Source organism: Pseudonaja textilis, chromosome 17 (assembly GCF_049901715.1).
Source record: "Pseudonaja textilis isolate UNSWEBS1 chromosome 17, rPseTex1.2, whole genome shotgun sequence".
Taxonomy (NCBI): domain Eukaryota; kingdom Metazoa; phylum Chordata; class Lepidosauria; order Squamata; family Elapidae; genus Pseudonaja; species Pseudonaja textilis.
Window position 1 is genome coordinate 3,724,198 of NC_142006.1, and position 13,639 is coordinate 3,737,836.

The following is a 13,639-nucleotide window of genomic DNA, read 5'->3' on the forward strand; positions in this document are numbered from 1 at the left end:
AATCTGGTGGGGGATTTTGATGCAACTTGTATTGTATCAGAATTCCCAATGTTCTCCAGATGTTTCACTCTCACAGTCTTCCACTCCAAATCCTCATGTTTCCCTTCTCTCTCTCTCTCTCTTTTTTTTTTTCCAATATAGCACTTAACTTTGATGTTGTTCTTAATGGAGTCTCCCTCCCGCTCTTAGAGAGAAGGGAGACATTCTCTTTTGGCAAATATTTTTCACTCCGGTTGGGATTTTCTCTGCAAACAAACCAAACCAAACCTTCCATTTCTGAATCGTTTGTGTTACAGTGTTATTTTTCTTAAAGGAGAAACCTCTAACGTGCAATTAAAGAGAACCGTTAACAGATATTTCAGAGGGATTTTTGAGCACGCTTAATCTTAGCGTGCATTTGCTAATGGGTATAATTACAGCAGAAAGCCTGTAGTGGAAATAAAGTTGGAAGGGTGGAAGGGAAGCTCATATTTCTTCCCTGATTGGTCTCAATTAAGGAATAAGTATAAAAGCAGAGGGAAAAAATGGTTAGGAGAGAAGTGGATGTTCTGGTTGTCTAGTGTGACAAGCTGGGTTTTTTTGGCCATTGTGGTGTTTCTTCTTTGATTATCAATTTTGCCGAGTTTTTAACCATTCATGTGTCAACACACTTCTGTGAAGGGGTGTGTGGCTTATACTACAACCAGGTACCCTCAGATTAGGTTGATGTTAGCCGGAGAGGACTTCCTCAAGGGGTTGGCCTCCGGATTAAGAGCTGGCTTGCCCCTTGAAAAGAATTGAGTATCTGTTCATAGGATTCTTCCTCTTTGAGAAATTGTGAGAATTTCCAATCTGTCTTCAATCTCCTAGCTAGACAAGTTGAGTAGATAGATAAGTTGAATGGATAGACAGACAAACAGGCAGATAGAGACAGGTAGATAGATAGACCAATAGACAAGTTTAGATAGATAGGTTGAATGTCTAGATAGATAGATAGAAAGAAAGATGAATGGATGGATAGATGGATGGATGGATAGATAGATAGATAGATAGATAGATAGATAGATAGATAGATAGATAGATAGATAGATATAGACATAGAAACAGACAAGTTGAGTAGGTAGATAAGTTAAATAGATAGACAGACCTGCAAACAAACAGAGATAGGTAGACAGATAGACCGATAGACAAGTTTAGATAGGTAGCTAGCTAGAAAGAAGATAGCTAGCTAGAAAGAAACAAGAGCTAGATGGATGGATGGATGGATGGATGGATGGGTGGATAGATAGATAGATAGATAGATAGATAGATAGATAGATAGATAGATAGATGGATAGATATAGACATAGAAACAGACAAGTTGAGTAGATAGATAAGTTAAATGGATAGACAGGCAGGCAGGCAGAGATAGGTAGACAGAACACTAGATAAGTTTAGATAGATAAGTTGAATGGCTAGATAGATAGCTAGAAAGAAAGGAGAGGTGGATGGATAGATAGATGGATAGATATAGACATAGAAACAGACAAGTTGAGTAGATAGATAAGTTAAATGGATAGACAGGCAGGCAGAGATAAGTAGACAGAACACTAGATAAGTTTAGATAGATAAGTTGAATGGCTAGATAGATAGATAGATAGAAAGAAAGAAAGGAGAGATGGATGGATGGACGGACAGATAGACAGACAGATATATATTCATTCAGTAGGCCTCCTGGAATGATGTAACAATGTTTTTTAAAAAAGGAGGGGGATTAAAATAGATGTGCTGGACGTGACTCAGAGCTTGGAAGCCTTCCATGGAGCTCAGCTCAGCAGGGGCGGGAAGGGATACGATGAACGCTGGAAATGGACAATTTTGACAATTCCACTCCTCGTCCATGCTGCCCTTTTCCAGTGCATCCAAGGCGCAAAGCTGCCTGGGGGAAGTGGCGATTGGAAGGTAGCCGCAAGTAGGGCAGTGTGTCCACAGGAGGGAGGCCTGTCACACCCATTCTTGCAGCTCTGGGAAACCCTGGGTTAGGTTGACGTGTCCCCAGAGAGAGAATTCAGATGTTTAGGGTGGGAAAGGAATCTTTTACAAAAGAAACAGGCTGTTGAGGAATCCCCCATTTACATAAGACATCATCCCGTCCTTGATCTAATTGGTTGAGCTCTACTTGGCTACCTGCCACGTGGAGCTGAAATCTCTCCGATTTTCCTCAAAGTTTTCCCTCCCTCTCCAACCCCTGCTTACTCTCCGTCTTGCTCAGAGAGCTTTAGTGAGTCCGTCGATGGGGTCTATGGACCGACATCCTTGTGCCACGGTGGTGGCCACTGGGAATAGAGAGCCCCAAATCCTGGCTTTGCTGTTAGACCATGCAGTAGTCTACGTAATTAGGGTGGAAAAGAGATGTTTGTTTTAATGGAAGAACACTTAGAATAGATTCTATTCTATTCTATTCTATTCTATTCTATTCTATTCTATTCTATTCTATTCTATTCTATTCTATTCTATTCTATTCCATTCCATTCCATTCCATTCCATTCCATTCCATTCATTCCTATATTATCCTATCTTCTATTCCATTCCATTCCATTCCATTCCATTCCATTCCATTCCATTCCATTCCATTCCATTCTATTCTATTCTATTCTATTCTATTCTATTCTATTCTATTCTATTCTATTCTTCCGTTCCATATTGTATTCCGTTCCTTTCCATTCTATTTGATCTCCATAACAGGACTTGTCCCATCAAAGGATGATTTCTTTTTTTTTCTCTTTTTTTTGGGGGGAGTTTTGAAGTTCTTTTAATCTTTTGAAAAGTCATTTCCCAAACCACCCTGGTCAGGTTCCAGCTTGAGATATTTTCCCCTCTATTTAAAGGACCACGTGAGTGGAATTTGTCGGCATTTGTGCACAGTTTTTGTAGCATCGCAAACTCCAGCCGGCTACGGGCTGCTCTATTCCGACCGCCCCCCCTTTTTTTAAAAATTTGGCAAGGAAAAAAGGATCCATTTATTCACAGCACAGGATTTCCAAAACCTCTGCAGCCAACATAAGCTTTGAGATGCTTGCTAGATTTATTTGTTCTCTCTCCCTCTGTCCCAACCCCCAGATTATTACTTTAAATGAATCCTGACCAGATTCCCCTCCCAACTCCTTTCCTACGATTCCTCTTTCCTTTTCTTCTTGCATTCGTGTCTGTGTTTTGTAAAGGTTTTATTTTTTTTGCAAACCCTGCAATCTTTGGGAACGTATCCCCGGCACTGTTTCACCTGCTTGGATCCAGTTTCTTGGATCCAGGACTTTTTTCTTTTTTTCCCAAGACTGAACATCCACTCTTGAGCCAAGTGAAAAAAATAAAATAAAAAAATAACAACAACAATTTTTGGAGAGAGAGAGAGAGGGCTAAACGGCCCAAAAAGTCCTTTCTACAGAATTGGAAATAATCTCTTTTACTCTAGCAAAGCAAAGAAAACCTTTCAGTAAATCTCAACTGCTTTAGCTCTGCCCGAGTGTCTCTTTATTGAAGATCCTAAACAGTTTTCTTTTTATTTATTTGCCCTTTCTGTTTTGGAGGCATGTCGCCTACACTCCAAACATGGCCATCTTTGTATCTTCTAGACTTAGTTAAAAAAAAAAAATAGAATTTTAAGGAGTGAGTGTACAGCTTCCATACTTAAGATATACTTCTTGTTATCAGAGGCCCACAAGCAGCAAGGAGAAAAACGAAGTAACGAGCACAGAATATCTTAACTTTAGTTCTGAGACCTTCGACCACTCCTGAAGAATAGATCTGGGAAATTGTTTTATCTTCAGCGATATCAAAATTACGAAGTGGGATGGATCCTTTGAGGTCACTTAATCTCTTCCTCCATTCCAGTGCTGAGCCATGAGTGACAGCTGGTCATTTAGCCTCTCTCACGAACGATAGGTCACCATCAAGCTAGAACTAAGGAGGAAGTTCCTAACAGTGAGAACAATTCACCACTGGAATAACTTGCCTCTAGAAGTCATGGCTGCTCCATCACTGGAGGTTTTTGAGAAGAGTCTGGACAGCCACTTGTCTAGAATTGTATAGAGTTTCCTGCTTGGGAAAGGGGATTGGATTAAAAGACCTCCAAGGTCCCTTTCAACTCTATTATTCTATAATCTTCTGATGATCCACGTTGAACCATGCATGATCAACTCTTTGTCTCTCCTACAAACTACAGTTCTAACTCAGATTCCAAAGGGATGTTTGGAATCCGACCTGGAACTGTCGTTTGTAGAGGACACACAAGGAGCTGATTACTCTGAACATCCCTTCACATTTCCTGGTCCTCCTTCGGTGGTTTGGTTGGTACACCACGAAGCTTCTCCGCCTTGGAGAAGACGCGGCTTGCTATTTGTTATCTTATTCAACAAAGTCTTGTTGAGAAGCTGCAGAGCGTCCTTCCTTGCGGCAAAATGCAAATTCCTGCAGAAGCTCAGCCTAAAAAAAGCAAGGTTTTTGTTTCTTCCTGGGTAATGCCAGCTGTGCACCATGGGTGGAGAACAAACATTGCTGAAATGTTTGGAATGTTAGCCTCAGTGGTCACAATTGTTGTGAAGCCAGATAGCTGTTGGTTGAACCGGTCAACAAAGACCTGATTTGTGAGATGGGATGGGTTGGCCATGCAAGATAAAAAGAAGGTTCTTTGAGGACTTTTTGTGGGCAGAAGATCCGGTAGACTAGCTACAAACTTCTGACCTGGAAACCTGGATAAAAGTTAGCTCACTTTTGCTCACCTAGCTCACAGTTATCATTCTCAGCTGTAAACTTCTAATGTGTCTTCCGTCTTTTCTTTTAAATGGAGGACTTAATTAGGACCTTAAGATCTTACATAGAGAAGATCTTTGCAACTTGAAAAACACCCACCACAATATTTTGCTTCATCCTCCTTTTTCTCTTCTCCTGTGTTCATTCCCCTAGACTCTTTCCTATCATCTTCTTCTCCTTTCACTGCTTTTCTTTGTGGCTCTTTTTAAGACTCAGAGAAAACTCTCAGATGACTCCGGGTTCCGGAGATTGCCCTAATTAAATCATGAGCCTTGGTCCAAGCTTCAAAAGAATTTAAAAGATTTATTAGGTGCAACGTATCAGCATTAACCTAAATGACGCCAACTCTGGAATACGTAGTTTACAGTCCCCATGTGACCCTGTTTCTCCCCCACCTTCTGCCCTGGGTGTGTTATAAATCAGATTCTCCAATTGTGCATGTTCACAGGCTGGGTGTCATCAATCACGTTCTCCAATGAAGGATTTTTGTGGGCAGAAGTTCTGGTAGACTAGCTACAAACTTTGTAAGATAAGCGTGGAATGTACTTCTGGTTTTCAACTGCCATACTGCTCCTTCAGATTCCTTCCCTCCTTATTTCTGGCAACTCGAAAACAGGCATAAGAATGTTTTACGAGGTGACATCAAGATCCTCCCCTGATCTCCTGCTTTGGTGCCTTCTCCTTGCATCCTGGGTCAATGTCATGTTCTCCTCCATTGGTCTTTCTCCAGTGAGGTCTAATCTCCATAAACGGGTTTGTGGCATTTCATGCAAACTGACTTGTTGAACTCTCTTAGCTGAAAAAAAAAATGCATCCATTTTATGTATAGTTTCAAATTCTTAACCATCTGTTGGATGGATTCCTTTTCTATGAAGGGATGTTCTTTAAAATGTGAAAGGCAGATTCACAGAGTGTAATCCTGCACTAAGAATTTGGCTCCTGCGTATCTTCACTCACCACCTTCTTCTGTGTCTTACACATTCATTTCAATGGGTGTGAAAACGGTGGTGAACCAACCCTTTTCCCTCTTGAGACCTGAAACAACGTATTTTAAGTGGACTGATATATTAGGTGAGATGAGCCAGACCTAAAAACAAAGAAACAAACACCCTTGATTAAATCCAACAGGGTAATATTGTGTTACAATATGTTCCAAGTTAAACTGATTACGGGCTTGTTCGTTCAATGCCAGTGAATGCTGGATAACTTTAAGCCATTCCTGACAATCATCGATAGATCATTTTAAAAACCCAGTTTCAGTGTGGAGGCTCCAACCTTTGGCCTATCCTATTCATTGTGTTCAGGCATGACAGGTGGTCTAGGGTCGGCGATGAAGCTAAGAAGTGCCTATTTTAAACCCAACAGGCAGAATTGGAGGCTGGCTCATTCAAGGTGGTAGAACTTCCAAGGATTTGACAAGATAGTTTGCGAGGCAGTTGACATGAATCAGAATCAGATCAGAATTCTTTATTGGCCAAGTGTGGTTGGAGACACAAGGAATTTGTCTTGGTGCAAATGCTCTCGGTGTACATAAAAGATACATTTGTCAAGAGTCAAGAATCATAAGGTCCATCACTTAATAATAGTCATAGGATACAATAAGCAATCAAATCATACTAGGAAACAGTCAATATAGATCGTAAGGATACAAGCGACAAAGTTACAGTCATACAGTCGCAAGTTGGAGGGGATGGGTGATAAAAAGTGATGAGAAGATGAACAGTAATAGTAGTGCGGACTTTGTAATAGTTGAACAGTGTTGAGGGAATTATTTGTTTAGCAGAGTGATGGCATTAGGGAAAAAACCGTCCTTGTGTCTAGTTGTTGTGGTGTGCAGTGCTCAATAGCGTCGTTTTGAGGGTAGGAGTTGGAACAGTTTATGTCCAGGATGTAAGGGGTCTGTAAATATTTTCGCAACCCTCTTTGTGACTCGTGCTGTATACAGGTCCTCGATTGAAGGCAGGTGGATAGTAATTGTTTTTTCTGCAGTCCTAATTCTCCTCTGAAGTCCGTGTCTGTCTTGTTGGGTTGCAGAACCAAACCAGACAGTTCTAGAGGTGCAGATGATAGACTCAATAATTCCTCTGTAGAATGTGAATTCTCCTCTTTAGACCTTCTGCAGAGCAGCTGGAGGGAAAAAAAAAAGGGACCGTATCATTATTTTGATAGTCAAAAGCCATCTTCAGCTGGGGAAATTTTGAAGTTCAGTTTAGTGGGCCACCAGAGACAAAATCAAGTTGGAAATGAGGGTAGTCCTCATGAAGAGTGTGCAGAACATTTTGAGTTTAAATCCCAAAGGTACTTTTTTTTTTTTTCAAGAGGCAATTGGGATTCCTTGTTTTTCTTTGAAGACGTTTTGGTTCTCATCCAAGAAGCTTCTTCAGCTCTGAAGAAGAAGAGCTGAAGAAGCTTCTTGGATGAAAATGGAAACATCTTCCAAGAAAAACAAGGAAGATCAGTTGCCTCTTGAAAAAAGCACATTTGGGATAACCATGACTTGGATGACTGAGAATCTCCATGAGTTTAGAACCCAGAATGGTGTGCTTAGAACAGGTTCTTCTGACCATCACGTGAGACTTTCAAGAAGAGATTGGACTGCCATTTGTCAGAAATGGTGTAGGGTCTCCCGCTTGGGTGGGGGTTGGACTAGATGACCTACAAGGTTCCTTCCAACTCTGATTATCTGTTTATCTGACCATTGCTGAAGAATTTTGGGCTTGGAAGAACCTCATTTAGAGCTAAACTAGTTAACCAGCTAGTTAAGGGCCTGGAGAATAGAGTTCCTGATAGTTTTCCAACGTCAAAAGTGTTGTATTTCAACAGCTCCTGTATTGTAGCGGACTTCCTGCCTTCTGCCCTAATCTAAAAAATATCTGAGCAGTGCCAGGGAAAAAAAATCACTTTGATGAGATAGTTAATCAAAATGACTCACAATACAAGCCAGCAGATTTTTGCTGGAAGCTCCTTGCTTGGCCCTGGGACTGCAGTGAAGCTGGGATCCTATCTGAATTTGTAGAAAGCAGACTGGATTCCAACGATCGGTCGCCTCTCGTGGGGGCCGTGTGTTCTACTTGCCTCTTAAGAAAGATGACGGATCCCTTCCATGCTTGGTGACCTAACAGCTTGATTGACATGGCTGATAATATGATCCACCACATATCCGTGGCAGAGACTGCCCTTTTGGGGGGTAAACGATACCAACTTTTAAGAAAGAGGCCAGATGTAAGATTTTCTTTCCCTTGGACAATGGAGAATGCATTCACGCTGCCCTGCCTGCATTCATCTGAATGCTGCCTTTGATTCTATGGAAATTTGATGAACTCTGGGCGTAACGCCCAAACATTAATCTTTGTGGTTGATCTTACTCCTTGGCAACACGTCAGTCAAAATCCGTTCGGAAGCTTGGAATTGCTTGTCGGGGAAATCTTTGCACAAAAGTGTGTGTGTGTGGCTCCTGGTCTTTCGGCTGTAGAAGAAGCCACGAGGTCCTATTTGAGACAGACACCTTCCTCTTTTCCTTCTTCCATTTGGATGGGCGCGCAAGTAGGCAGGTTTCAGGCCGTGTGGGAAACGGGCAGGGCAAAAAAGAATTACGCGCAGGAGATGCACAAAAGAAAACTCGGGATCCTCACTGTATGCATGGAGAGACTTTGCTCTAGGCTGCGTCCACAGAGGGATGGAAATTAAGATCACGGGAAGTGTTAACCCCACTTTATAACGCCTTGCTTAAGACCACGCTTGGAATGCTGCCTCCGGTTTTGGTCGCCACGATGTAAAAAAGATGTTGAGACTCTAGAAAAGAGCGTAGAGAAGAGCAACAAAGAGGATTAGGGGGCTGGAGGCTAAAACACAGGAAGAACGGTTGCTGCAATTGGGTTTGTCTAGTTTAATGAAAATAAGGACTAGGAGAGACATGGTGGCAGTCTTCCAATATCTGAGGGGTTGCCCCAAAGAAGATGGAGCCAAGCTATTCTCCAAAGCACCTGAGGACAGGACAAGAAGCAATGGGTGGAAGCTAATCGAGGAGAGAAGCAACCTAGAACTGAAGAGAAATTCCCTGACGGTTAGAACAATTAATCAGTGGGACAACTTGCCTCCAAAAGTTGTGAATGCTCCAACCCTGGAAGTTTTTAAGAAGAGATTGGACAACCATTTGTCTGAAGTGGTGTTAGGGATTCCTGCCTAGGCTGTGGGTTGGACTAGACTAGAGGATTCCTAAAGTTCCTTTCACCTCTGTTTATTCTATTCTATTCTATTCTATTCTATTCTATTCTATTCTATTCTATTCTATTCTATTCTATTCTATTCTATTCTAGCCTAGCCTAGCCTAGCCTAGCCTAGCCTAGCCTAGCCTAGCCTAGCCTAGCCTAGCCTAGCCTAGCCTGTTCTTCATTCCATTATTCTCTTCTCTTCTCTTCTCTTCTCTTCTCTTCTCTTCTCTTCTCTTCTCTTCTCTTCTCTTCTCTTCTCTTCTCTTCTCTCCTCTCCTCTCCTCTCCTCTCCTCTCCTCTCCTCTCCTCTCCTCTCCTCTCCTCTCCTCTCTTCTCTTCTCTTCTCTTCTCTTCTCTTCTCTTCTCTTCTCTTCTCTTCTCTTCTCTTCTCTTCTCCTATTCTGCATTCTGTTCTACTCTACTCTATCCTCGCACGTAACTCCACAGTCCATGATTGCCGTGAGTGGATTGCAGGGTGTGATTATGGTCCTAGCCTCATCTCGCTGAATTATTTCTTTCTCATACACCATTTTTTCGAGGGGGTTGGGGCAACGATTTGTTTTACCATTCGGAGTGTGAATTGCCTGGAAAGGATGGCTAAGGAAGGTAGATCAGCAAACCATGTTGTTTTTTTTATAAAAAAAAAACGGGTCTTCATTCATCCAGGTTCTTGTCCCTTTCGTGATGGGCAAAAAAAGCCAAAACTTTTAACACCTTGCATTTGTCTCCTGAAACATCTTATGTTCTTCTCCTATCACAATAATAAAAATAAATAAATAACGGAAGCGTGTTTTTTCCCCTCCGCCTTTTCTTCATCCCGCAGGGTTTTCCGGGTGAGATGGGGGAACGTGGACCACCAGGTATTGATGGAAACCCGGTAAGTTGGCAGAACTTTGTTCTTGTAGGTTTGGGATTGGCTGTTCCCGACCTAGGCTTCCCAAAATCGCAAAGCGGACCCCTCATCCCGACAAAACCCCTTATATTTAGGCTGAAGTGAATTCCTCTCGTTTCTCGCATCCAGCAAAATCCCGGCAAACAGTTTTTCGAGGGTGAATTGCAACCACAGCCCTTATTAGGCTTGGAGAGTTGCCAGGCCGGTAGCTTTCAAACGCCACGCTGTAGCAGAAAATACTTGGCAAGGAGTCACAAGCAAATCTTCACCCTAATTAAATGAACTAATGGTCTCCTGCAAACACCCCTCCCCTCTTTATTCCCTGTGGGAGGGGCCATTCACCGTCCACCTGTAGCTTTATTCCCGAGTTGACCCTTGTTCCTTAACTGTTCCCTTCTCGTGGCAGCTCTGTGCATGCGCACACTGATAACAGGCTCCAGCTGTTCATCTTCCCCACTAATCTGCAACTCCAAAGGCAGCTGATGACTGTCAGACAACCCTGGCCCCATCTCTGCCTCCTACGTAGAGCCCTCATCAGAGCTTTCCCCAGACTCCAGGACTGGCCCATGTTCGTCCCCAACCTCCTCACTGTTTGAGTCTGCCGTCAGCTCCGCTGGCCACTGGTAGGCCATAACATTGGCCTCCTACTTGAACGTATCATCTTCCATTAAGCAGTGCTTCATTAAACAGGGTGTCTCTGTGCTATTGCAATCAAAATGTGCAATCAGAATATTCGTTACATTGATAATAATTCTCTAATCTTACAATAATCAATCAATAATCAATAATCAATCAATAATAATAATCAATAATCAATCTGCATTATAACTCTATTCATTTTTCCCTCTTAACATATCTTCTAATGAAAATATAATATATCTGTATCTATATCTATATCTATAGCTTTTATATATATAAAAGCGAAATACCACTCACGCATCATCACAAAATCTCCAGAACTGTAAAGCCTACAAACTTGAAATTTGGCCTGTATGTTCCTCTCGGCTCCCCACCTGAAAAGAAATCTCTTCCAAATGCAAAACACGAGCAGAGGAGAGGAATTTCAATTTTAGTTTCACAGCACCAAGCAGCTTTAGTACAGAACAGTTGAGCTAAGCCATGCCCAGGCTCCTTGCTGTCTCCTTCTTGCTCACACAGCAAATACTGCTTCAATTTCCAAACAGCCCTCAACTCTCCCACACACTGACAGGACTCTAGCCAGATGAATACTGATGGATGCTGGCAGGCAGAGGCAGAATCCCCCCCTTATTTTCCTCCCTAGTATTAGATATAATAATCTTAATCATATTAATCATCATCATCATATTGTTTACATCTCTATCCTAACGTATATTCTTTATTTCACTAATCTCCATTTATTTCTCACTTCTATTTTTATTCTCCAACCCTCCGCTGGAATGTTTTAAAGAAGAGATTTGGACAACCATTTGTCTGAAATGCTGTAAGGTTTCCTGCCTGAGCAGTGGGGTCAGGCTAGAAGATCTCCAAGGTCCCTTCCAAGTGTTATTCTCTCATAAAAGATTTAGAGTCCAGGTTTCCCTAATGCATGGAGGGCTGTGATTTTCTGATAAGATTGACCTGTATATCTTAACAAACCCATCCAATGGACGGGTCCTTGGAGATCATGGATCCTTGGAGATCAGCCACCTCTGGGGGCCCCAGTTTCCCGTTTCTGCTCAGATGTGTGTAGATATTAATGTAAATATCACCACACACTTTCTCTTTTAGTACACATTTCTTTAATAGAGTTCTTGGCTATGTAAATTCCCCTTCTGCGAGCTTTTAAAAAATGCATTTTCCCCCTCAGGCTAAGCTCACTTTTATTTCAGCCGGCCATTTAAAAAAAAAAAACATACATTCTTTTTCAAATGCATATTTTATAAAGATATAAAAGGTTTATAAAGGATGGCTTTCTCCTTTTTTTAAAAAAAAATGCAGATTTTTGAGTAGAGGGAAAGGGACTCTATTGGATGCCATTTCACGGTATTGTCTCCTGTTCCTCGTGAATTAAAACAACAACAACAAATGCCGGCAGAGGTTTGGGCCGAAGGAAGACGATCAAAAGATAAGAGGTCGAAAATCAAAAGATGGGAGCCTAAGGCTTGGTTGGATTGGGAAGAGCTCAGTTGAGTGGTTGGTTGTGTTCAACTTCATCACTGGAGGCTTTCAAGAAGAGACTAGACTGCCATCTGTCAGAAATGGTGTAGGATCTCCTGCTTGGGTGGGGTGAGGGGGTTGGACTAGATGACCTACAAGGCCCCTTCCAGCTCTATTCTGATTGAGTGATCGAATTTGAAAGCGTGGTAGCCTCCGTTTTGCCATCCAGATGTCTCCAGCTGTTGAGCTTAGAAGCCAGAAGATATTGCTCCCAAAGATAATCCTGGAATTTTTCACATTGAAAAAATTACATTGATAATAATAATAATAATAATAATAATAATAATAATAATAATAATAATAATAATAATAATAATAATAATAATTTATTTGCGGTCACAGACCAAAACACAAGTACAACAAAAGAAGAACATGGGAAAATTAGTCACGAACAATTGGTCACCAAAAACTTGACTAAGGGTTACAGCGTTCTCCTCTGATGGTTACAGCTCTTAAGAAAAATTTGGAAACCTGAGAAGTGATGTATGAGGAGCCATCCCCTAGACCAGAGGTCTCATTCTCGCGGCCCGCAGGACGATATCCTGTGGCCCCCACCGTGATATGAAAGTATAATATCACCCAGCCTCTGCCTCCAGCGGCCCCCAGGTAAATTGTGTTTGAGACCCCTGCCCTAGACAATATAAGAACTAATTACTAACATTGAAAAAAAAAATAACAAAGGATATGGATAACTGAATATGATTGACGCAGGCTTTGGAAGCCAGTCAGTTCCACTGAAGGATTTCCATCAGGATTCAAAACCACGCGATCTTCTTGAGATAGGCCTGTCCCAGAGTAGATTTTTTTTCCCCCACACCAACTTCCATGGACGTTTTTCCACCAACCGACCACAGAAGTTAATAATTAGGGTGTGGAGGCCACAAACCTGGATCTGTTCACGGGAGGCCAGATGCTCCCCTGATTTCAAATATAGAACATTCCGTGGGGAACGTAATCTTAAATCAACCACGATGATTTGGAATTTCTGTTCCTTTCCCCAATTTCATAGTTTCCAAAAATCAGATTTTCCCCTGAAACATGCTGGGTTCATTTTTTTTTTTAAAAAAAGGGAATAATCCAACCCAGATCTTGAGGTCACTTTTTGAAAGATTTCTTTGAGAAAACAGGAACTTCTCAGTCAGCTGGAAACTTTGCCTGAACCTTCAGTGGTGAGAATTCTTGGTTTTTTTTCGTGGATTTCCCAGTAAAAACAGAAGGTCTCAGCTTGTTTGAAAAGCAGGGATGATGAAGAAGAAGATGTCCAGTCCCTGAGGGAACAAATTCCAGGAGAGGAACGTTGATAGATCCGAGTCTGAATTTCCAGGAAATACTAGAACATAGAATCATAGGCTGCAAGGGACATCAGAGGTCTTCTAGTCCAACTCCCTGGTCAAGTCAGGAGAACTTATACCACCCTAATCAAATGGTTGTCAGGTCTATTTTTGAAAACCTCCAGTGATAGAGAACACCCAACAGGAGGAAAACTGTTCATCCATCCATCCAACTGTCCATCTATCCTTCCACCCACCAGCCATCTATTTTTCCTTCCATCACCCAACCATCCATCCATGCATCCATCTACCTGTCCATTCAT

General features: G+C 41.9%; 1 protein-coding gene across 1 annotated transcript in view; it reads left to right on the forward strand.

The window, feature by feature from the left end:
- The window catches only part of COL27A1 (collagen type XXVII alpha 1 chain), a 145,776-nt gene that overhangs the window by 45,692 nt on the left and 86,445 nt on the right, over window positions 1-13,639 (forward strand). The window contains exon 13 of the mRNA XM_087914728.1: window positions 9,799-9,852. Coding sequence (XP_087770854.1) covers window positions 9,799-9,852 — 54 coding nt within the window. The remainder of the gene's footprint in view (window positions 1-9,798; window positions 9,853-13,639) is intronic.